The sequence below is a fragment of the Eptesicus fuscus genome, chromosome 8 (assembly GCF_027574615.1).
Source record: "Eptesicus fuscus isolate TK198812 chromosome 8, DD_ASM_mEF_20220401, whole genome shotgun sequence".
NCBI classification, from domain to species: Eukaryota; Metazoa; Chordata; class Mammalia; order Chiroptera; family Vespertilionidae; genus Eptesicus; species Eptesicus fuscus.
Window position 1 is genome coordinate 78,060,815 of NC_072480.1, and position 26,105 is coordinate 78,086,919.

The 26,105-nt window shown below is 44.2% G+C and overlaps 1 protein-coding gene across 1 annotated transcript in view; it reads right to left on the reverse strand.

Moving 5' to 3' along the window:
- IKBKB (inhibitor of nuclear factor kappa B kinase subunit beta) overlaps positions 1-26,105 on the reverse strand; it is a 51,399-nt gene that overhangs the window by 7,016 nt on the left and 18,278 nt on the right. The window contains exons 6-19 of the mRNA XM_008143878.3: positions 17,392-17,480; positions 16,226-16,315; positions 13,901-14,025; positions 9,511-9,618; positions 8,167-8,296; positions 7,623-7,817; positions 6,866-6,977; positions 4,912-5,035; positions 4,196-4,347; positions 3,970-4,031; positions 2,809-2,918; positions 1,589-1,638; positions 1,379-1,478; positions 1,024-1,171 (exon numbers count right to left, since the gene is read on the reverse strand). Coding sequence (XP_008142100.1) covers positions 1,024-1,171; positions 1,379-1,478; positions 1,589-1,638; positions 2,809-2,918; positions 3,970-4,031; positions 4,196-4,347; positions 4,912-5,035; positions 6,866-6,977; positions 7,623-7,817; positions 8,167-8,296; positions 9,511-9,618; positions 13,901-14,025; positions 16,226-16,315; positions 17,392-17,480 — 1,595 coding nt within the window. The remainder of the gene's footprint in view (positions 1-1,023; positions 1,172-1,378; positions 1,479-1,588; positions 1,639-2,808; positions 2,919-3,969; positions 4,032-4,195; positions 4,348-4,911; positions 5,036-6,865; positions 6,978-7,622; positions 7,818-8,166; positions 8,297-9,510; positions 9,619-13,900; positions 14,026-16,225; positions 16,316-17,391; positions 17,481-26,105) is intronic.

Below are 26,105 nucleotides of genomic sequence, written 5' to 3' on the forward strand. Positions count from 1 at the left end.
TCCTCCTCACTTCCCAAGGCCAGGCTCATGATTCTGACCTCTGTTGTTCTCAAGACTGGAGACTAAATTGTCTCCTGTTACTTTGATACTGTGAATCCCCGGAACACTCCATTCTACTTGGCTTACAATATGCTCCAGTTGCCATCATCTTAAAAAACACCATCCTTGTATCCCACTTTGCACCTTAAGAATTCCCCTTCTCCTCTTTGCTCTTAAAGACTATCAGTGACTACATGGCTCTCTTTTCAGCCTCTTCCGCCTTTGTGCAGCCTTCCCATCAGCTGTGGCTTCCGTGGCTTTTACCTGTCTCTTTTCACTTCTCTGTCCTGAGCTCTCTTTTTCGTGTTATGTTTTCTCTCTGAGCAACATTCAGTGGAGTCACAGCTACATTATGACAGATGGTGGTCACAGAAAGTAAGAGTTACAATAGAAGCAGCAGGCATAGATGAGGATCCACCATACCATGTACTGCAGAGGACTAAATGGAGGACCCCCAAAAGGTCTGTCCATTCCTAACTCCAGGAACCTAGGAATGTGCCCTTATTTGGAAAGACGGTCTTTGCAGATGTAGTTACGGATCCTGAAATGAGATCATCCTGGACTCTTCACGTGGGACTGGAATTCAATGACAAGTGTTCTTATGAGACACATCCAGAAGACAGAGGCAGAGATTGGAGTGATGCGGCCACAAGCCAAGGAACACCTGGAGCCACCAGAAGCTGGAAGAGGCAGGAAGGGTCCTCCCCTAGAGCCTACAGAGGGAGCCTAGCCCTGCCAACACCTTGATTTCAGACTTCTGACAGAATATTTTGTGGTAATTTATTAGAGTAGCCACAGGAAATACATATATGCATAAATAAAAACAATGGGCCTAGGCCCTAACTCTGCCACTCCTGCTCCTCTAAGTTGCAAAGAGGTGGCCTTATGGTCTCCCTTGTAGGGCGGTACAGCTGCAGAGAGGGGGAAAGGCCCAGGGAGATGGCAGACTGAGGGCTGTGGACCAGGCTGCAGGGGCTCACTCACACAAGCGATCTTCAGGAGATTCCAGAGCTCCTTCTGTCGCTTTTCCTGAAGCCGAACAACAGTCTTCTCATCCTCATTCATTAAACTCACCACTTCTTCCACCTTGGGCAACAATTCCAGAGCCTTCTGCTTGCAAACCACAGTTTTACTGTAAAGAATAAACAAGACAAAGTCCAGTGGCATTTGGGTTGGAGAAGGTGGGAGAACATAATCCCTGGTGATTACGAATCCAGTCAGCAGCTGCAGATATTTTCTTCACGTGGACAAGTGCATCAGAATGGAGTGAAGAAATGGCCTCACACAGCCTTGCTGCTTCTTCACATTCCACCTCGAGTAGGAAAGTCGGGGCTTATACCTGAGCTGTGTATAAATCACTCGCACTTTCTTCTCAAAGGCTTGGATTGCCTGAAGTAGCAGTCGCACCATTTCCTGGCTGTCACCCTCAGTTCGCTGGTCTGGAAAGAGGAAAGGAATTGCACAGTTTCTACAGGTGGCTGGCAAAGAGGACCAATGTCTCACACTTGAGATACCAAGGAACCCAAGGCAGGCATAAAACCATACTTACCTCTAGGTTTTTCCCTGAGTCTCCTGTAAAGCTCCCTCGCTTGCTCTTCTCTGAAATATACAAAAAAGAAGCTCTGTCTAGATTTGAGGCCACATTAAAACATCTTAAGCATTGATTAGCTGATTCCTGCCAGTAGAATTACTGATTTCTAGAAGTAAGGCTGGCAATATGTCTTGACTGGAGAAAATAATTATTCCTGGTGATATTATAGGTGATGTCTATAAATAAGGGCATGATCACTCTCATTATCAACTATCTCCAAGGTTTAATTAGAGAGGATCTTAAGAAAAGGAGTCTCCACTTTGTCCCTTGGAATTTCTGGCTTCCGCAATAGTGGTTCCAGGTGCCATCCCTGTATCTGAGCCCGGAGAACATGGCTTCCTTTTGAAAACGTAAGACCAGGGTGGATACAAACTCCTGTCCCATTTTCCCCTTAACACAGTGAGACAGGCTGATATTTTCAGAGGTGATTTTCATTTGAAAACTAGAGGAGAATAAAAGTTTAAATGATTCAAGAAAATATAGGGTACAAATAATCAGATTTCTGATGTTCTGGCTCCTGGTCCTGAGAATCCCAGTAAAAGCCTCAGAGGACACCATGGGGCCCAAATGGGACAGTTTGTGAGAGGCTGATGTGCCTGCCTGCCTCCATCCCATCTGCACCGTGGGGGCTGTGTGAGACTTCCTTCAGGCAGGACTGCTCTACTTGGGTGCCTCATCCTCTCTTGGAGCCAAGGCCAAAGTCCTGATAAAGATTCAAATGAACGGTTTCCAGATCTGAACTTCTAAGAGTTTCCAGGCTTCTCCGTCTCTGGGCCAGTTTCTGCTTTTTAAGCTACACCTGGGACAGGGTGAGCTTGACGAACAGTGACGCCTGATACCATGACCAAGGCTCCTTGCAGTATAGCCTTTATATTTTACAAATTACTGCTCTATGCATTAGCTGAACTGATCCTCACAACCTTGGGAGGTGAGACAACTTTTCTGGCCACTAAACAGATATGGAAACTAAGGCTCAGAATGATGGTGATCTGTCCTTGCTCATCTCTGGAGCTTGCCGAGATGATTCACTGGGGGTCGGGGGTGCATGCTCTGCAGGAGAACAATCTCACCAGCTTCTATAATAACCACACGTGTTCCCAACACACATACAGAAACTCCAGGTGAGGCACATGCATGTGTTAGGGACACTGTGTGATCCCCGCCCAGGTGGTACTCACAGGTCGTCCAGCGTCCCCCCCTGCTTCCGACCCATTGGGCTCCTCTGCAAGTCCACGATATCCGTCTGCAGTGCCATCATCCGTTCTACCAGATGTTTCACTTCGTTCTCCTGATGAAAAAGCTGTGCTAATGTCAACTGACATAGAGTATTCTGAGACGCAAGATTTTGGGGGGAAACCCTTCAAACTGATTGTAGACTCTCAACTGACTCACTAGAAGGAATATGGACTTCGGAATCAGAATGAGCTGGCTTTGGATCTTGGGTCTACCACTTTCTGTGTGACCTTTGGGCAAGTTACTTAACCCTTGATCTGTAGTTTCCTCCAGCATAAAATAAGCTTCTAAGAGGGCTGTTTTAGAGGTCAGATAAGTATCTGGCATGGTGCCTGGCATATAGAGGATGCCCAATGCACAGTGTGCCCCCCTGCTTTCTCTTAATTTGTCCATCCAATGACATCCCATGTGGGGAGCCTGGATTCCTTTATTTCACAGATTATGTCTATGAGTACCCATCTCTATGGTTAAATAATGTGTTATCTATATATATATTCACCTTTAAGCATTCATTCAGTATTGATTTACAGAAACAAACATTACAAAAGACAGAGGTGAAGGTCCTTGCCCAAGGTCACAGGGGAAAATGGTGGAAAAGTCCAAGAAAAAGGCTCAGAGCCCAAGGTCTTCAATTTGTGTGAGGGTCACTAAGTAATACTTCCCCTGCCTTCCCAGTTAACATCTTCAGTGGCATTTGATCTACACTGTCCTAAGACCCTCAGTCTAGACCTTTTCTTTCCTATGGATTTAATGTCCCAATAAAATGAGGCAAAAACCTTTGACTAGACGGAGTGTTGATTATTCATTCATCCAAGGCCCTTTCTAATAGATGTCTAGGCTTCCCCCCAAGGACACTTCACACTTTGCTCCTTATTCAAATCTGGACCAGCTCTGTCCATCTGCATAGCTCCTGGATCTGCCACAGTGTGGCCCCCTTTAGTGGCTATTCTTCCAGCTTCTTTCCAGCAAGTTCTAGTTAAAGTCAAAGAGCATGGCGAGGAAAACTTGAGTTCTCACGTACAAGATCGGCCTAGTGTTTGACGAGAAAGTGGAAAATGGTAGAGAAAAGCCTCAGTAAGGATATAAACCTAAAATGAGTCTCCTACCCGCCCACAGAGCTCCACAGCCTGTTCCATTTCCCTCCAGGCCAGCAGCAGTTTATCTGATGCTGGAAAAAAAAAATGTAGGGGAAAAAATGAAAAACAAAATGAAGACACCACAAAACCAAAACAGAAACAAGCAACTCGATTATAAAAGGATAAAAGAAACCTCAGGAAGAGAAAACAAAAATGAAATGGGTCTCTCCAAACTCATTGCAAAGAGTACACTCACTGATCCCAAACTCAGTTTGCTCACTATACTTCTCCAGGTCAATCTGGATGCTGGTCTTAAAGAAATCCAACTTGGCCTTGAGCTGCTGAGACATGGAGGCCATGGAATTCTTCATCTTGGAGAGGCAGCTGTTATTCCGGAGGAGATTCATCCTGGAGGGACCACAAGAAACAGAGCCTTCAGGCATCTTTGGATCCAAACACCATTTCCTGTGCAATAACCAAACTGCCTCCAATGCCAAGGCAGATCCCTGCTATAATTATTATAAGAGCAGCTACTCATAACCATCAGGACAATTTCCCTAGTCCTCAGCAATGCATGAGGTCCTGCACCAAAATTGGAATTGGACAGAGTACTACACAAAGGACCAATAATCCAAACTAGTCATAACCTGGGGGGAAAAGTCAGGCAGTCCCTGGTATGACCATCAGGGGAGTGTTGCTGCCCCAAATTGCAAGGAGCTCCTCCATGTTCCAAATTCTGCCCCCGGTTCAGCCAGCCCAACCCTCCATTTATGCTCCTGTTCCATGTGCTGACCTCACCCTGCCATGTCTAAAAGGGTCCTCCTCCATCCAGTCCAGCTGACCACGTCCTGCCCATCCAAACCAGTGTCTCCCTAACAGTTGCTTCTGGGTCCCTGCCTCCGCCACCTCCCTGTGGCAAAAGCCACCAAGCAATTTTAAATAAGTCAAATCCAAAACCGCCTGGCACAGTACATGGCAGCTCGCTGTCCCTGCTGCAGCCGGTTACAGTCCTCCTTCAGGGTTTGGATGCTGTGCCAGACCTGGCCCCACACTTTCCGCAGCTGGAAGAAAGGCAGGCTCCTCTTGGGCTCTTGAACTGGAACAGAGTCATAGGCAATTGTCAGAGAACTGCTCCCCTACAATTAACCACATCCTGCCTTGCAACATCACTGGCACTTACACATTTTAAAAAGTTATATAACTTCTACGTTATTATAGAACTTTTTTGGGGTGCTATGCCTGGTTACTCTCTCATACATTTTTGTACCCCATTACAGAACAAGCATGCACTAGTCAATAAACAGCTTTAGATTTGATTTGAAGAAAGACTTTGTGAATCATGTGGAGATAGTCATATGTACACAGGCTCATATATTTTCAGTAGAAACTTTTATGCTCACAATATTTAAGGTCACATGAAGCTTTCTAAAAATGCAGCTTCAACCAGCAGTCCTGGAAGATGACTAAGCCAATAAGCCTGGAGATCTCTAAGCCTTTGGACACTTGCCCTGTTTATTCTGTGTGTGCGTGGTGTGTGTGTGTGTGTGTGTGTGTGTGTGTGAGAACAGGACTGGGAGGTACATTAAAATGTCCATCACCCTGGCTGGGTGGCTCAGTATGTTGAAGCGTCATCCCATACACCAAAAGATTGCATGTTTGATTCACCATCAGGGTGCACACAGGAGGCAACTGATCAATATTTCTCTCTCACATCAATGTTTCTCTCTCCCTCTCTCCCTCACTCTCTCTCTCTCAAATCAATAAAAAACCATGGACATAGACAATAGTGTGGTGAAGGCTGGGGGAGAGAGGGCAGGCAGCGCAGGGGCAGGGTAGAGGGGTCAATGGGGAAAAAAAGGGACATGTGTAATTCTTTCAACAATAAAGATAAATTTTTTAAAAATTACCCCGAAACAATAAAAAATAAAATCAAAAAATAAACACACATCCTCGGCCTCACTGGTGTGGCTCCATTGTTAAGCATCGACCCATGAACCAGGAGGTCATGGTTCGATTCCCAGTCAGGACATATACCTGGGTTGTGGGCTCGATCCTCAGCAGGGGACATGCAAGAGACAACCAATCAATGATTCTCTCTCACATTGATGTTTTTATCTCCCTTCCTCTCTCTGAAATCAATAAAAACATTTTTTTTTTAAATCCTCAGTTGAGGATTAAAAAACATTTTTAAAATGTCTATCTAACATTCGTACAATGGAATACTACTACACAGGCATTTTAAAAATAGGCAGCAAAAGGGGAAAAAATTTTCCAAAATATATTGTGAAGTGAAAAAGGCAGATACAGAACAGTACATATTGTATGCTACCATTTGTTTCAGGGGGAAATGAAGAAGTATATAATCATTTATAAATGCATAGGTAGAATACCCCTGGAAGGTTAACTCAAGAATTTGATAGTAAATGGGGGAATAAGGACACATATGTAACACCTTAATCAATAAAGAAATTTATAATAAAAAAAATAATTTTATAGTAGCAGTTTCTCTGGAAGAGGCTGGGAGTACTGGGGAGAGAGGAAGGCTTATTTTCCGCTCTATATGTTCTTGCATCTTTTGATTTTTTTTTTTTTTTGCGTATGTGGATGTATTCATTATTAAAATATAAATAAACTCAAAAATAAATAAAATGGCCACCTGATTCAAGGTCAGTGGCTTGCAGGCAGTGTTCTCTGTCTGTTTCAAATTCTACCTAGAGGCTGAAATTAACTGAAGACTTCCTTTCCTCTTTTTCGGCTGGGCTACTCCTCACATGTCCCTAGTAAAGAAGGCTGCCCCGAGGATAGGGTAAGCTGATCTCGGTGTGGACCCCTCTGCTGGGCCATGTCTCTCCCTCCTGCCTTGTCCCAAGCATTGTAAGCGATTATTTAAAACAACAACAACAAATAACCACAACGATGTTCTTACGGATACAGCTGACACTTTCAGGTTGGGGCCGTGGGGAGATCTGCGTCTCATAGGTGACTTTACTGTTGTCAAAGAGGAAAACGAGATCCATGTCCAATGTGCGGCCCTCGAGCTGCGAAGGGACAAGAACAAAATGAGATCTCGTGAATCCAACCCCTCCTTTATCTAAGGAATAATGAAGATATTTCAGCGTGTTTCCCACTGTTTACCAACAGCATCGTCTTCAGCCAGCAAGTACTAAGCACCCAACTGGCCTCTACTTCCTTTTCCTGTTCCTTTTCCACTTATTTATCCCCCGTTCCTTTTCCACCTCATTTGCAACTTATTACATTCCATTTTATTCTGTGATTGTCTTTTAGGTGCAATTTAGACATGTGCTATCTCCTTTTCTCTCCAGTGATTGTTTCTTACATGTTAACTTCATCAGTTTTGTGGGGGCAGGGACCATGTCTTGCATTGCTGTGGCTGTCAGCACAGTTCTGTACACAAGAGGCACATCATAAACAGTTTTGGTTGACTTGGAAAAACGAAGCATCACGTTGACAACAAAGGCAAAATAAAGGCACTCTAAGTGGTCTGGAAGTAACAAGACGGGTGTGGAGTGATTGGTGTCTCCTATTAGGACACACAGGGGATCTTGCATTCAGTGTGATGAGCAGAACTGATTAAGTAGAGCTAAAATCTGAATGCATGATTATTTTCCTTGCAGGCAATGTCAGGGCAAAACAGGGCATTCTGCAAGAAGCCCAGGGCTCACCTTCCCGTCTGAAATACACTGAGTGGCAGGCTTGTCGGAGAGCAATGCCAGACCCGCTTCTTGCAGCAGCTCCTGGTCCTCCTCAGGGATTTCTGTGTCCTGCCGAATTCTGGCCTTTAAGCTCTGCAGACTCTCGTCTTCTGACACTGGATAGGTGTGAATGGTGCCTGTGACCATGTTCAAGATATGAACCAGCTGCAACACAACCCAGATGTTATTGAAAAATCCCAACTTTACAGAGATGCCCATCTCTGGATCCTTTGCTACTCCCAACACTTCCCAGCCACACAAAGCAAGGGCCTAGCTTGAGGGCCATGGTATATATACTCTAGTCTTTAATATTCATGTTTGTCCATAGCTACAACCTTATGACCTACGTCAGTCAGCACGGGTTCTATCCTCTTACTTATGTAGAGAGATATGCTCACAGCGGCCTAAATTTCCCCAATGGTCAGGTGGCCCATGACCTGTTTTTTAATGAGTATTTCTTTCTCATAAGAACTGCGTGTCCCATGGGGATCTGACCTGTTGCCTCCATGCTCACCTTTAAGTTTAAGATGTCATCCAGGGCCTTGAAGCAGCCATTGGGCCCATACACGGGGTCAGTGCCCCTTTGCCGGGGGTGCCACATTAGCATCAGCTGCAGCCACTTCTCCAGTCGCTGCAACAGGATGCTGAGAAGAAGAGGAGCACAATGTAGGAGGAGACGCCTCTAATGCAAATTTCAGGGGGCCTTAACATGGGATTAAAAAGCACACACTCACATCCATTTCACCATTATACACACGGATGGCAGCCAAAGAAATAATGACTTAAAATGAATTAATCTGAGAGAAAAAGTAAACATTTCCAACTAACTTAATTATTCAGGTGCTTATCCCCTCTCCTGGTCTGCTAAAACACCTCCTCAAAATTAGGGAGCAGATGGGTCAATAGGCTGATGTCCCACTGGCTCTGTGAGAATGATCTAAGCTTTTTAAATGCACTTTATAGGCGTGCCTGACCTCCAGGTGATCTCCACACACAACCTGGAACCCCTGCTGCTGGAGTTATTTTGTTAATCACCCCGTCAAAGGTTCACATGACAGAGGTCACTCCTTCCCTTGGCACTGCAGGCCCTCCACAACCTGCCTCCTGTAAGGTCTCAGCTGACCTCTCACCGCCCCCACGAAAGCCCTTCATGAAGCCAGTACTGCTACTGATGGATTCCCTAAATGTGCGTTTGCTCCCCCGCAATTTTTCCCCTTTGAACTTCCTTCCTCTTTATCCATGTCCTGCACATCTTTCCAGATCCTTCCACCAAGTTCTAGCTCAGCCAAAGTCATTCCACATAGCTCTCATCCACACAATACATCTCCCCATCTTCTATATACTCACGGTAATTGTTATCCATGCTACTTGTGGATAATGTGACTGCCTTCTTAGCTTTCTTTTGTACCATTCCCCAATTCTGATATTATTGTTTAACTGTTCATATTCTGACTCTAAGACCAGAACGCAATGCTGTTCAAACTACAAAGTTTATTTCTTGGCTATTACACAGTACTAGGTTACATGAGCAATGCAAGGAGAAATATTCCCTACCCTTAAAAGGCTTACAGGTGAGTAGGAAATAAACTCAATGCAAAACCAAATGTAACACAAGGTTGAAGCTACTAATCCTAATAAAAGGTACATATGAATTGTTATGTGAATTTAGAAAAGAAGATTTCTAGATGGGGCTAGGGCTGGGAATCAACCTAAGTTTAAGATTGAGATGGATTATGTCCAGTTTTTAATCATAGGATGATATCCTGATAACCCATTTAAAAGCTATCAGATGTCACCTCAGACATCTATTTCAAAAAGAGGAAAAAAACTGTTGAAGAAAAATGCCGCTGTACCTTACCTGTTAAGATTATTGGGGTAGGGTAAAGAGCTCGAAAACTTCACCGCTCCATTCAAGTCTTCAAAAACGACGATGTCCATCTCACTCTTCTGCCGGACTTTGGAATGCCTGCAGACATGCATTCTTGTTACTTACAGCCCTTAACTCACTTCGTGGTCAAGAGCCATTTGACACCTGTAACATGTCACTTTACAACTGTGCATGATACCCCCAGGTCACTAATCTCTTCAGGTAATGGTCATTGGATGTGTATCCTGGTAGGAAGGCTCCTGTGAGCGTTTACTAGTAAGAATGATGGTATTGCCTGAATGAGTAGAGTCATTAACCCTCCTGTACCCAGAGTTCTGCAGTTGGAGCTGCTGACTCATTTCATCCTTGGCCCGTCCTTATCATTTTCTCTAATTTAAAACTCCCATGTTTTGATGGAGGATAAAACGGAGACTTCCAAACCATGACTATGCACATATCACATTTACAGGAAATATGCACAACACATGCACTTCCCTCTAAATGTATATGGCTAAATATTATTTGTAAGGGTAAATGAACTTTTACAATTCCCAATTTAGAGAACTTATCAATGCACCTGAAATAGTTTTTAAAGTGAAAAAAAATTAACCCTAGCTGGTTTGGCTCAGTGGATAAAGCGCCGGCCTGCGGACTGAAGGGTCCTGGGTTCAATTCCGATCAAGGGCACATGCCCGGGTTGTGGGCTTGATCCCCAGTTGGGGACATGCAGGAGGCAGCGGATCAATGATTCTCTCTCATCACTGATGTTTCTCTCTCTCTCTCCCTCTCCCTTCCTCTCTAAAATCAGTAAAAATATTTTTTTAAATAAACGAAAAACATTAAAATCCAACCAGTTTCAAATCTTCTTGGGTGACAAGGATAATAATTTGAATAATGCTTCATAGCTAAGCAAGTACTTTGACACTGAACACACACACTTCCTTTGCCATAACAACCGCATGTGGCAGACACTATTTTTAGACTCCCATTCAGTGGTAAGGAAATAAAGATCAGGTGATTTACCCAAGGTCATACAACTACAGAATGGCAGAACTGGTAACTCAAACCCAAAGTCTGGTGTTCTTTTGAATGTCTGAACCTTTCCTTTCCAAAAACACCTGGGAAATTTAAATAAAAAGTATCCCATGAACACATCTCATTAGTAAAGGGTGAACTCGCCTATCTGGAGCTCATGGGAAACCCTGAAGAGCTGGCAGATGGCCGAGGCTGGTGGCTTACAGCTCTGGCTGAAACTGACTGTTGTAAGTGCACCAAGACTCTTCATTACATTCAAGTGGGATGATCCTCTAATACAGTGGTCGGCAAACCGCGGCTCATGAGCCACATGCGGCTCTTTGGCCCCTTGAGTGTTCTAACGCCACTTCTTCAAATTAGACTTGCCCAGGCCAAAAACCGACTTCTGCGCACGGGCCACGAAGTTTCAATCGCACTGTATGTGCACGCCCGCACGTGGTATTTTGTGGAAGAGCCACACTCAAGGGCCAAACCGACCACTGCTCTAATAGAATACTTAGTCTGTCAATGGGAAATTATAAAAATAGAAGGACATAGTAAATAAAATGCTTATTGCTTAGGTCCTAAATGTATTGCAAAGTAGCTTTATAATCAAATTACAAAGCTGAAATGACATTTGTCCTGAAATTACCATCTACCTGCCACCTGAGATGAGAGAGTGAAATTTTAGGAGTTGTCTGCGGCTTTACAAAGCAGATGACACAGGCGCTTCTCACACCCTAGTCCACTGCACAGCTCCTTAACGAGCCGAGAAATCCATTTGAAAGCGGTCACCTGGCCTTCCAGCACCAATGAGGGGGGTTCTAGGAATCCGATTCTGCAGACAACAGACTTACTAGGAAGATGATGAGCCATTAGGAATATATTTTCAAAGAGCACTTGTTCTCCCAGTCCTAATGGATTTTAACTGATTTTGTTATAAATACTAGAAAAGGTCAACATTTGAACTGAAGAAATGCAGTAATTCTTTGGTTAGTTAGAGACACTGCAGCTGTACAGATATTTACTTTTTTTTTTCATAATGGTTACAGAATAAATTGTAACTATAAATTAATTAGCTAATTCCTCAATATTCAGAACCTGTGCCAATCAACAAGCATTACTTGTTTTTAAAATAAGCCACCACAGGAGGGCGTATTTTGTCATTTCACAGGACTCCTCAAGAGCAGGGCCTTCACCTCATGCATCTTTGCATTTCCAACATCTGGTGTATAAAGCTTGACTGGACTGCCATCACATACAACGGCTCTGAAACAGATTTCAAAGGCTACATCTTATTCCCATAAATAAGTGTTCTCATGATAAAAAAAATACCTGTTTTTGAAAAAGTTCATTGTTTTTATTACTTCCAGAAAGGTAGAAAATGACAACAGCCAGTGTTGGCAAGGGTGTGGTGAAAGGGACAGCTTTGCATGTTCCTGGTGGAAACAGTATTTATATAACCTTTCTATTGAGTATTTTGTTGCTACAACATCAAAAAACCTTTAAAACATGTATAATCTTTGATCTTTTGCTTCCATTTCTAGAAATTTGTCCTAGGGAAAATTAATTGTGAATACACAAGAATTTCCCTACAAAGATGTTATCTTGGTGTTGTTTTCAGAAGTAAAAACTATAAACCACCCATGCTTCCGGTAATGGGGGAGAAGCTAAATAAGATGTAGAACGGCCACGCAGTAGCAGACCACACAGACATTACAAATAACATGGAAAAACGTAAAGCATTTTCAATACTAAGTTTGAAAAGCAGGTTCTATGAGAATATGTAATTTATTTGTGTGGTGTGGGTTTTTTTTTTTTTAAGTATAACACACACACTGAAGAGCTTGGAGACACACAAAAATGTTCATAGTGGTTGTTTTCAAGGAGTGTGAAAGAAATCCTCACCCTGTAAAACTGCTTTAGGAGCACATACAAGACGGAGTTCATATTATGCTACCACTGAGGTGAAAAAAGGGGAGAAACACATTAACAAACAAACAAACAAACAAACAAATGCAAGCCAAATCTGCCTGTATGTGTATGAAACATCCGTGGAAACATACCAAAAACCAATGCTATCGAGTGCCTGCGGGGAAGGAAATCGGGCTGGGAGACCAGTCTGATGTGACTTGCACTGTATACTCTTTCACACGCTTTGAAGTTTGAACCATGAAACGTTACTACTCCAAAAAACTAAAAACTGAAAACCAACAAAATATCTGAGCCACACAGCATCGTTTAAATTAGTGTGTGGCCTCTCAAGGAGCAATTCTGAATGAAACTTAACTAATTTAGGGGAATGTTAATTTTTATTTATTTTTTAAATATATTTTTATTGATTTCAGAGAGGAAAGGAGAGAGAAATATCAATGATGAGAGAGAATCATTGATCGGCTGCCTCCTGCACGCCCCTTACTGGGGATCGAGCCTGCATCCTGGGCATATGCCCTTGACTGGAATCGAACCCAGGACCCTTCAGTCCGCAGGTGGACACTCTATCCACTGAGCTAAACCGTCTAGGGCAGGAATGTTAATATTTTTTAATATATTTTATTTATTTTTTTCAGAGAGGAAGGGAGAAGGATAGAGAGTTAGAAACATTGATGAGAGAGAAACATCTATCAGCTGCCTCCTGCACACTCCCTACTGGGGATGTGCCCACAACCAAGGTACATGCCCTTGGCCAGAATCGAACCTGGGACCTTTCAGTCCGCAGGCCGACACTCTATCCACTGAGCCAAAACAGTTAGCCAAAATGTGTATAATGATCAACACATTTTTATAATAAAAAAAGTTAAAGGACATTTAAAAACTTAATTGTACCCTTTGGTGTTTTTTATACTAGAAAATCTTTCTTGGTAACTTACTTGGTTCATATTTTAAGCCACTTTCTTATAATTTTAAAACAAAAGTGTACATTCATGTTTAGTAAAAACTGTCAATAAATTTTCATGTAAATATTTCTCATTTGTCTTGCACACATATCCTTGCTTTGTTTACTAATACACAGCGTTGTCAGGGTAAGTGCACACATTTACACAACGGCCTGTGAATGTTTTGACTTGCTGCTACTGAATGGGGGGACAAAGGCCATTTGGATAGTATTATATTTAATGATGCTCACACTTGACAACTGCTCTAACTTTCTAGGTCTTTGGAGTTTGAACTGCCTACATGTTGGGTCCCAACAGGACTTGATCTCTGGAAGACAGATCACAGATGGCTCAGGCCTAGCCTGGGAGCGCCCAGTGAGATGGGAACAGGTGAAGTGACATGACAAAGCAAAGGGACATACTCCTTCTTTCAGAAGACTCTCCCAGTCCCCACGCCCTCCCACCCCCCAGGGCTGTGGTCTCTCACTCACCACTGCACAGGCTGCCAGTTGGGGAGAAAAGGCCGGAAGCCCGTGATGCACTCGAAAGCCAAGGTACCAAAGCTCCAGTAGTCGACAGTCACCGTGTACTTCTGCTGCTCCAGCAGTTCCGGGGCCTGCAACAACGCATGAGGGAAACACACCTGAGCCGCTGCCAGAGGGGGCAACCAGCCCTTCCGGTCACGCCCCACACTTTTCCTGGCTCCATCCAGGAGGTGCTGGCATGCCTGCTCCAGGGTGAGGAGGTGACCGTGTTTAGGTGGTGGTATCTAGGATTTTTCTGTACCTCACTGACTAAAAAAGGGTATTTTTAGGTAGATCAGAGTACATCATCTATCTTTCTCTTGGGCAAATGGGAAAGTAGACTACACACAACAAAGGAAAATGATACTGAGCTATATATACCAAATGCATAATACATGCATTAAATGCTGGCCACGTCTCCTAAACTGATGTGTTTTATGACGTGTATACAATGAAAATGGAATATTTACAATCAGGCAAGAAAAAAGCCAGATACATGACTGCTGCCCACGTAGAGAGAGCTGTGGGGTGACCAAGGAAAGCTTTGAAGCACAGGTGGGACCCAGGCTCAGGCCTGGTGTCTGAGAGGAGACACTCCAAAAAGGACCATCACAAGCAAAGGCATGGAGGCAGGACTGTGTGGTCTGGCTGAATGTGTGACACTTATGGACAGACCAAGGAGTCAAACCACAGGGGAAAGTTGGGGGATGGTCAGGTCAATCTCTGTGTCTCATTATGGACAGTTCTGGCTCCTGCAAGTGAACAATTTCACTGAGCATCCTGGTCAGAGCATGGGGGTCCTCCCCTTCCCCCAGAATGCTGCTAAGCCAATTAGGATTCCCGAGGACACTCAGCAGGACCTGCATAATTACATTATGTGGACACAAGTGCCTTACCATAGCCCGCCCCCCACCCCCGAAATCTCTCTTCCATAGTGGAGGTGATAAGCTGATGGAGCCCACACCCTAGTTAGTAGGATAAGTAGAAAGTATAAATGCACTCAGAAAGACTTAGAATTTCTTTTCTTTTTTTAATTTAAGAACTAGAAAGAATATTTAAGCTCATCCAATCCAGTGGCGTTCAATCTTTTATTGCTTTTGTTTTTTAAACTGCAGGCTCCTTTATTCAATCAACATTTTGCCGACACAAGCAATCTACTACCAAGTCTTGCTAAGTCTCTTGCTAAGCACTGCTTACATCATTTTCTACATCCTCACTGCTGCCAACAGCTCTGAACTGCCTATCACAATGTCCTCCTTACTACTTGCTCAAGATTTTACTCTTGTTCATTCTTCCCACCCTATCAAGAGTGATCTTTTCTAAAGGTAAACCTGATCTCTCTCCAACTTAAAAATCCTTCGCTGTCTCTCCAGATGTTTTAGGAGAAAGCCTAAAATCTTAAACCAGCTAGCAAGTCCCTGAATCGTCTGTCCTCTACCTCTCTCTCCAACTTTAACTCGAGGTTCTTTCTCTCTCCCTTCTTCTCTAGATTCCTGACTGTCTCACTTTCTGGTCTGCCAATGTACTATCCCTGGAGGGACTTCCTCTCCTTCCCCCACCTCCAGCCCCTTTTCACCAATTCAACCTTCAGGTTTCAGACTAAGTTAGGTCTTCCTAATATATATTCTTATCCCTTTTCCTTCGCAGCACTTACCACAACTGCAATTTCTTAGTTATTGGTGTAAGTCTCAGGGTAATGCCTACTTTCTTGCTAACCTCTAAGCTACTAACGGCCAGAGAAGTGCTTGTCTTCTTTCCCATTGCATTGCTGGCTCCTGGCACAGTGCCTGGCACAGAGCCTACACTCGATCACTATTTCTTGAATGAATGAATGACTCAAATAAAACCACAATATTCAGACCAAATAAGAAAGGGTAGGGACTCAGAGCTCAGATCTTCCTCAGTGGCCTCTGAGACACCTCATGGAAACTGTAGTGTCTATAGATCAGTATGATACTAATTTAAATTCTTATTTTCTGACAATATAAGAATTCTTTATTTTTAGACAAAATACCGAAGCACAGAGGTTATGGGATCTGTGTGAGGGCACATCAGCAGCCCTTCTGACATCAGAGAAGATGACCACATCCTTCCACAGGGTCTCTGCCGGCAGAAGTGCTGACTTGACCAGATAGATGATGGCTCTGACCTCATACAACAATTCCTACGCATCTAGGAGACATCCAAGGAGCTGGCAAGACTGAGATGCTAGGAGGCGAGGACAGAGAGGAGCCCCACAAGTGTGGCCATTGGAGAGAAACTGATGAGCAAACATATAACCCCATTTCTTACCAGGTACTGCAGGGTCCCCACAAAGGAAGTACAGAGACTGCCCTGGTCCAGTTCCTTGGCATATCCTAGGTCAATAATTTTGTGTATTAACTGAAAAAAAAAAAAGGGAAGAGGAGAAATCAGAGGATTCTGAGAATACACTGTCTCCTATAACAATTCTGATTTGTTTGCTGACATGGCAGGGGATATACCTGAACTTCCAGGTGGTATTAGAACCTGAGCTCCTATGAACCACCAAATACACAGGAGAATGCCTTCATCGTGGTAGATTTAGGGCAGAAGGAAACAAACATATGCTGGAAAAATGCTGGAAAAAGGCATACTTTCTCTGTTGGTCTGTGACCAATCATCAGAGGAAAATCAACATTAAAAGACCATGCACCAGCCCTCAACATTGCTAAACCTGGACTTTATGATGTGAAAGATGAGGCTGGTCTCTTCTCAGAAGTAAATACCTTCAGTTCTCAATTCTTAGAACCAATGACAAGTATGAGTATGAACTGAAACAATGAACTGATATCACAGGTCAGCCTAGAATGCTGGCGGAAGCTGTATCGGAGAGATTAAGTGGCCCACAATTGAGTTACTACATTCCTCTCAGCTGAGCCCCTGCTCATCACCCCCAGCTAAACAAACAGGGCCATGAAAAAGCACAGCACTGAGCCCCATGGGGAGGTCACCACCACACATGCAGGAGCGCCACCGATGAGGCCACCAAGAGCTCTGCGGAAACCGCAGGCTGGACCAGGCTCCATGGGCAGGTGCCAGCTCCAAATGCCTCTTCTCAGCCCCACCCAGAGTCAACTTAGAGCTGGTTCCCATATTGGCATCAAAAGTGGACGCTCTCAAACAAATGGAAACAAAAAGTCTATTTCCAAGAAGTGCTAGTCCCAAAGGTTGGCGCTGGAGGTGGGAAGAAAAACATGATTTTCCTTATCAGATTCCCGCCACTTGGGCCATTAACAATGTGATCCATTCAAACTTGCCTCAACCTGCAAGCGAGAGCTCTTTGCTGAATTTTGTTTCAGATCAAAAAGCAGTCCCAGAGAATCAAAGCAAATATAAACTCAAGGAAACGCAAATATAAACACACATGCAGAGCTTGTTCCTCATCCACCAGAGCCGCTTCCCTGGGACTTTCCAAGCCCCAGGAGGGGGTCACTCACTCTTTGCTCTCCTTGCTGCAGGACGATGTTTTCTGGCTTTAGGTCCCGATGGATGATTCTGTTTTCATGAAGGTATCTAAGCGCAGAGGCTGAGAGGGTGGAAAGGGGAAGGAGTTTTCATTAAGCCTACAAAAACACTTTTCATTTCAAAATCGCCTGAACTGTGAGAAATGAATATTGTGTGTGCCTGACCCACAGTCTGACTCCCAAGGCACAGAAACGGTGGAGGGATGGGGCCGAGGGAGCTGCCCCTCGGGCCAAGTGAAGAGGACCTGGCTGTGTGAGCAGAACTGGGACCACCACAAGAATCTGACTTTTTCACGCAAAGAACTCGTAGCTTCGAATTCTTGAGGTCACCAACTACAGTCTAAATTGGCTTAGATCCACTGATTGTCCAAATGAAATGAAAGACTTGCTACTTTCAATGCCTAAAAAAAATTCTATTCCATCTTGTTCTCTATTGTGTTAAGTTTTAAAGACTTATGCTTCTTATCGCACTTTCATTTTTGTTTTACTAAGTTTTATTAAAGAATCAAAGCAAAGTACAATAACACACTGTAATAATTGCACAAACACAACCTTGCACACAGGGATGGTGCTACTGTTGAAACTGAACTAGTGGCTAGCAGGGAGCGCTGATGTGCAATAACTCAAAATGTTTATTGATTGGTTCAGAAAAGGCCTGTCTGGGTATATGACAAGAGTGTCAGGGTATCTATATATATAAAAGCCTAAGTGACCAAACGACTGGTCAACCGGTCGCTATGACACGCACTGACCACCAGGGGGCAGACGCTCAATGCAGGGGCTGCCCCCTGGTGGTCAGTGCGCTCCCACAGCAGGAGCGCCGCTCAGCTGACCAATGGGTGCCAGACGCTGGGCTCACGGCTGACAAGTGCAGCTGCTGCGGTGGGAGCCGCTCCCGCCTCCACGGCAGTGCTACCGAGCTGCTGCGGCAGCAGCAGGCACAGCAGGGCCAGGATGAGCGGGAGCAGTGCCTGGCCGGGGCTTGGGCTCCTCCCTGGCTGCCTGCTGCTTCCTGCACTACTACATCCTACGGGGATCAGGCTGAAACCAACAGTCCGACATTCCCTAAGGGGTCCTGGATTGTGAGAGGGTGCAGGCCAGGCTGAGGGACCCTAGTAATATAAAAAAGTGTGGGTTGATGTGTTCAAAAGCAGAAGATTTGAAAGTTGAGACTCACTGTCTTTTTGGAACAAGCACACAGACTAAGACAAGGCCTCTGAAGCTAGATGTGAACGTCTCAGTGCAAATAGCAGGGCATGAGCAGGTGAGATGCCCCAAGCAGCTCCTCATGAGGAGAAGAGCTCGGATCAGACTGAAAGCCCCATTCTCTACGCCCTGCTGATTGAGAACTGTCACCAGGTCCTTAGTGAGGGCAGATGGCAGGCTGGTCACTCAATCTACTGATTACTATTAATAGCTGTCTACTTTTATGCTTAAGCAACTGTACATAACAAACTTTAACCCTCATTTTAGGGCAGTCATTTATTCTCAGGTATTTTTATCAACTTAAAGTTGGAAATTAAAGAAATTAAAGGTAGCTCGGCCGGCGTGGCTCAGTGGTTGAGCGTCGACCTATGAACCAGGAGGTCACAGTTCAATTTCCGGTCAGGGCACATGCCCAGGTTGTGGGCTCAATCCCCAGTGGGAGGCGTGCAAGAGGCAGCCGATCCATGATTCTCTCTCATTGATGTTTCTCTCTTTCTCCCTCCCTCTCCCTTCCTCTCTGAAATCAATAAAATATATATATTTTTAAAGAAATTAAAGGTATTGTTATATATAGTTTCTTGGACTGAGTGAAAGAGTCAAAACTTTGGTAGGCAGAATCAGTCCTTAAAACGCTTAGTTCAGCCTGACCGTGCTACATTTTACAAAATAGTACCTGAGGAGCATGAGAAAATGAATCAAAATTGTCTGAAGCCAAGAGAACCTCATTTGATTTAAATCAGGTGGAAAACAAGAATTTGAGGTTAAGAAAAATACTTTTGCATTTGAAAGTTTATTTAAAAATCTAAACATCTAGCAATAGTGATAATACACATGTATAAAAATTGAAAACCACAACACAAGCATCAAAGCCTAAAAGTTCATTTCTCATGTTTCAATTATAGAAAAGTATTCCTAGGACAGATATTGCATACAGGAAAATGATACCCTCCTTCTGTTATCCTTGTTAGGCTCGGCATCCAGGTATTTACCCCAGCCTTCCCTTAGCTCATGAGGTAGACGAATATATAACTGAAGTGTGTGTCACACTTGGGAGTTCTTATTGATGAACTAGAATCCCAAAGCACAGATCCTGTGTATTTTTTTCAGATTTACAAACCACAAGTTAGGGGACAGATAGGACCAGCTAGACTTCCTTGTAGAAAAACAGGTTTATAAAGGTTGTGTCCATGAGTTTCTACTTACCACCCTCCAAATTCAAAAGGATTACTAAACTCCTTTAAGAACATTTTTGTTTGGGATACAGTCCATAGAGAAGAAATGGAAAGATAAATGGACCTAAAGACTAACACAGAGATTAGAAGAGACTGAAAAGGCAGCCAGCAATTGGTGATTTAAGTTAGCAATGAGTAAGAAGGGCAACAGGATGTTCGTTCACGCAATAAAAATTGACCATGTTCCTACTATGTGCCAGTCATTTTGGTGTCACTGGACTTTCCAAATAAAACACATTAAAAGGCCAAGTGCGGACATGTGGAGAAAGAGTTAGTCCAGCTAACGGTTTCTCAGCTAAAATAGTTCCTATGACTAATCAGCAAGGTGGCGAGGCAGCCATGCCAAGTGCTAAGAGAAAAGTGAAAAATAATTCTCTCATCTTTTCAACTAGTAACTTATAAAGTGTCTTCTGTTTGCTAGGTGTTGTGGGAAATGTGCCAGTGTGAATCAAAGCGCTTTCTTCACTGACAGCACGAAGTCTGTTCAACAGGCCCCAAACCCAGAAGCCAGTCCTTATTGCCAAGCACAGGCAGAGATCGTGTAACAACAGCAGAGATGCCAGGTACCAAGTGAGTGGAGTAGGCAAAAGGGGGAAAGGAAAGCCGTGAGAGGAAAAACCATGGTGAGTGATGGATCAGGGAAGTTCCCATGGAAGGGGCAAAAGATAAAAAGGCATAGGGTTATTGGGGAGATGCAGGAGCAGCATTCTCAAAGGAGGAGCATGTGCAAAGGCTAGCAGGATTGAAAAGTGGATTTTCAGTCATGTACATGTGAAGCTGGCTCAGTGGATTGGGAGAAATGCAAGGTTAAGAGGTTTGGCCTTGATCTAATGATGGATTATAAGGAAAGTGTCCTTTCACTTGTATGCATGTATATAAGCATAACCAATGGACGCAAGACACTGGGGGGTGGGGGCGGTGAGGGCATGTGCCGGTGTGTAGGGGAGGCCGAGGCAAGGTCAATGGGGAAAAAATGGAGACATATGTACTACTATTTATAATACTTTAAGCAATAACATAAAATTTTTTAAAAAGTGTCCTTTCAAATGAAAGATGGATTAATAAAATGGGGATAAGGAGGCAAGGTAGGAGGTCATTATAGTAATTTCCTATGACACAATTAGTGGAGGCAGTAGGAACACAAAGGAAAAGTGGGATATACAACACAAAGGAAGGCTGAAAGGATTTGGACACTTTTAAAATAGGAGATTCAAAATTGGCAGGAATGTAGGACAAGTGATGCAAGAGAGGTCAGAGTTGAACATGCAGATTTTGGAGATGTAACTGCTACAGATGTCATGAGAATGACCTGGCAGACAGAATATTGGGAAGTAGAGGGTGGTCAGTCCAGGGACAAATAGGATGGAGCAGAAATAAAAGAATGCATCAAGCAAAGCTCTGGGCAAAAGATGATGCATTAAGGGAGAGGGGAAAGAAACTGTGGGAAGTAGTCAGGATGGAATAATGGAGTGAACAGCAAGACTTTCTGGGGTGCCCAGGCCAGTGTGGCTTAGTTGGTTGAGAGTCGTCCAATGCCTGGAGAGGTCTCTGGTTCAATTCTGGTCAGAGCACATGCCTGGGTTGAAGGCTAATCCCCAGTAGGGGGCATGCAGGAGGCAGCTGACGGATGCTTCTCTCTCCCTCCCCCTTCCTCTCTCTGAAAATCAATAAAAAATATTTAAAATAAAGACATTCTGGGATAACCATTCTGAAAATCAGCTACCTGAATGCTGAAAATGGAATATTTAAAGTTAGAATGGACTTCCTCTAAGGTCACCTAGCACAAATCTCTCTTTTATTTTTTACTTTTTTTTTTGTAGGCCCAGAAAGTTACCATAGTTTTCCATAAAGAGGAAATAGTAATATAAGTAGACTAAAAAAGGTCCTCGCACAAGCAGACAGAGCTGGGAAAGAGGAGAAGCCAGAACTGACAGATAATTGTTTTCTCTTTTATTATTATTACTAGAGGCCCAGTGCATGAAATTCGTGCACGGAGGGGGGCAGGTCCGGCCTGCACCCTCTCCAATCTGGGACATCCCTCTCACAATCCGGGACCACTGGCTCCTAACCACTCACCTGCCTGCCTACCTGATTACCCCTAACTGCCCTCCCCTGCCAGCCTGATCGCTTCTAACTGCCCTCCCCTGCCAGCCTGACCGCCCCTAACTGCTCCCCCCTGCCAGCCTGATTGCCCCTAATTGCTCCCCCCTGCCGGCCTGATTGCCCCTAAATGCCCTCCCCTGCCAGCCTGATCTCCCCTAACCGCCTCTGTCTCGGCCCCCACCACCATGGCTTTGTCTGGAAGGAAGGCAGGACGACCAGAAGATATACAGCCGACCCAGTCTAATTAGCATATTACCCTTTTATTAGTAGACTATAGGCCCAGTGCACAAATTCATGCACTGGTCGGAGCATGGCCTGTGGGGATCGGCCTGCTGTGGAAGGACTGCTCATCCCAGTCAGCTGAGCAGCTGCTGAATGAGGAAATTAGTCTGAGCTGCTATTTCGGGGTAATGTCTTGGGTAAAGGCATGTTCTGTGTCCTGGAGGAACCTGGCAGAGAGTTTTGCATCCCAAAGCCACTCAGTGAATGTCCTTGATGTGTGATGCCCGGTCGGTGACACCATCAGGGATGTTCAGGGCAGCCGTGCTCCAGGATCCTCAGCCAGCAGGACAGCCTTCCTGGAGGCTTTACAGTCACGTCCCCTCTTGCCATCTGCCTATGCCAGCTCCCTATGCTCTTTCTAGAACACACCTTAGAGGGCCGCATCAGCTGGTGGGGTCAGGCCAGAGTCTGGATTGTCTCAGGTATTTGATAGGTGCAGAGACTTGGCCTCACCCTGGGCCTGCTAGCGGCTGCTCCCACTGCAGGAGCAGCTGCTCATCCAGGTCAGCGGAGCAGCGCTCCCACTGTGGGAACGCACTGACCACCAGGGGGCAGCTCCTGCGTTGAGCTGTTGAATAGACAGGAATATTCACATCATACTGACTGGTTGACCATTCGTTCTGGTCATTCTGCCATTTGGTCGCTGGGCTTTTATATATATAGATACTCATTAACCTGGTTATGCTTTCCAACATATTTTATATACAAATGATCTGCATTTCTGAGATCAGGTGATCCTCTTTTGTTATGATTCCACAATTAGAGAAACACTAAATGGAGAGCCCAATTTTCTGATTTCCAGAATGACAGCTCTGTTCCCTAAAGCCCTGTGTCCTCTTTGAAACCCTCTCTGCTCTTCAATGTTGAAGTACTGGGTGCCTGCTAGGAGCAGTTCCAAAAAGGACAGAGATGGCTACTCAAAGAAAGAAGCACAGACAAAAACAGGGAGTGAAGTTCCTGAAGGCTCAGAGGATAGGATGGTCAGTCACTACAGTAAACCAGCCACCTGGAGAACTGGGAAGACTGAGTCAGATCTGAAACTGAGTAAGACCCTGGCAAATGCACAACTGGCCCACCCAGCTGGCCTGCGTGGCAGGTCCCCACCCCTCAGAGAGCAGAGACGTGGGACTCCAATCTGTGCCTCAATCCTGAGTGCCCAGGAGTCTGCTCCTCTCCTGACAGAAGGAAATACACGCCAATGTTTTCCAAAGAATTATGAGCAAGACTGCTTCAATAGAGTCCACTTAGATACAACCTTCTTAAGCTATTTTAGGATCATATTCTTGGGAAGACAAATAGTTCCTAGCTGCCCCTGCACCTGTCTCCGGATCTCTTACCAGCAGAGAACAATGGTCGAACTGGCCTGCCCTGGCAGAGGAAACAGGGCTCACCGTGTGCTTGCCAGGCACCTGCTCATTTTCTCACATGTACACTGCAGTACTTCTCGGGCAATTTAAAGTTCACTGGGAAAATCCTACCTGTGTCTATTATCTTGGTGCTGCTCTGAGTGGGCATCTCTGGGAGGTGAGTGGCACAGAAGATATGGGGGGGAAGGGGGGCTACACAGGTGTAACCCAGAAGAGAAGGCAATGAATCCCGACCCAGCCGTCAAGGGTGTGGCTCTGCCGCTTATCTGAAGTCAACCTGGCAGAGAACAGAAGCGGCAACTCCAACAAAGGGAACGTGGCGCCAGCACTTGAAACAAACTAGAACAAAATAAGTTCAGGAAAGGTTTCAGAATACAGAACAGTTAAGTGAGATGAGCTCCAAGAAAAGCTTTTGACCTCTGGCTCAGTGACAAAACGCTTGCAAAAGAAATAAATTTGATGAATACACAAATCAGAAATGGGTAAAAAAGTAAAATACAACGTTATCAGCCACCTCAACCACCACAACAAAGGCTGGGGAGGTAATTGCTTACAAAAACTGGCTGAGATGGGAATGGGTTTGAGGAAGAGAAGTTTCAAAGACAACCTCCTACCTGGCTCACTGGATCCCAATCCCAGGTCCACACCCATATTAGGGTGATGGAAGATTTTCAAAAGGGATGCTCTAAATCCAAATCCAGAGGGGAAAGGAAATGAGAAAGAAACTAACACTTGGTGACTGCAATTCTGCTAGAAGCCCTATGTACATCATCTCATTTTATCCTCATAACAATTCTAATAAGGGGAGTAATGGTCCCATTTCACAGCTAATAAAACTGATGTTCTTAAAAATGAAGTAGCATGCCTAAGGTCACACTTCCAATTAGTAGAAGAGCTGGTATTTGACCTGGGAGTGTTACATATATGTGGATCTTTCTTTTTAATAGGTCCTTACTTATTTTAATTTATCTTGGAATTTATTTCACTCATTTGACAAATATTTATGGAGAAGATGCTAGATAAGGTACTATGGTTCCAGATGCTGAAGTCATAGCAATGACTACAGTCTCTACCTTTGAGAATTTAATTCTAGTGTACTACTACTTCAATACCTCATTAATTCCAATTTGGGGTCATGGAGAGGAAAGATAGGGAATCAGAGAAAGAATTTTAATATTCATTCACCTATAAGTGAACTGAACAGCAACGTAAGTCCTTTGACGTTTACCTCTTGGTTATTCTGATTTACAGATAACTTAAACACACACGTACAACTTGAACAGGTAATAAATAACACGAAAGCTACTCCACAAGTCAGTGGTAATTGGATATGCAACTAGAAGAATTTCTATTAATATCACTGGAGAATCGCTTGAGGAAGTAAAATGTTATATGAGGAAGTAAACAGTTATGTGTGCCTAAGCCAATAATTTAAGACTTTCTTAATAACTATTTGCTGAATGCACAATGAGTGAAAGAAAAATATTGGCAAGGATAACATTTTAGTAAATGACTTGAAGCCCTAACCAGGGAGAAACAAAATAAAAGTTGCCCATGAAGAGCAAAATACTCTCCAACCTATTAACCTGCTTTCAACCCAACTCAACAGAGAATAAATTAATAATCTGGCCACCGGGGAAAACACAAACAAGTAAATGTCTGAGCAAAATGTAGATGGGTGAGCCACGTAGCAAGGTGTCAAAGAAACAGGTGAGATTCTCGACCTATAGGAGACCCACAGGGCCAATGCATGAAGGAATCAGTCTGGCCAGTGGTGGATGCCCACCCCAGTCAGATCGATTGGTGCAATGTCAAATTGCCCTTACTGTGAACTCTATCCAAAAGATAAAGACACAGAACAGAGGAGGAGATGAAATTTTCTGTCAGACTGTTTGGATCTTAATATTAAATATGTCATTGTTTAACTTTGCCCCATTTCATTTCCTTCTTGCCCACTTTCCATCAAAAGTGGCACAGAGTGCCCAACCAGTGTGGCTCAGTCAGCTGGGCATCATCTTATGCACCAAAAGTTTGCCTTTTTGATTCCCAATCAGGGCACATGCCCAGGTTGTAGACTAGCTTCCTGGTAGGGGTGTGCATCAGGCGGCCAATCAATGTTTGACTCTTATATCAATGTTTCTCTTTCTCTCCCTTTCTCTCTCTCTAAAAATCAATCTTAAGATATAGATATATAGATATATAGATATATAGATATATAGATATATAGATATATAGATATATAGATATATAGATATATAGATATAGATATAGATATATAGATATATAGATATATAGATATATAGATACTCGTGGCCCAGTGCACGAAATTCGTGCATGGGGGGGGGGGGCCCTCAGCCCGGCCTGCACCCTCTCACAATCCGGGACCCCTCGGGGGATGTCCGACTGCCGGTTTAGGCCCAATCCCTTGAGGAGCTTATAGTCCAGTGGGGGAGACAGGTGAATCAGATTTCAGTGGGGATAGGACCTAGAATGTGGC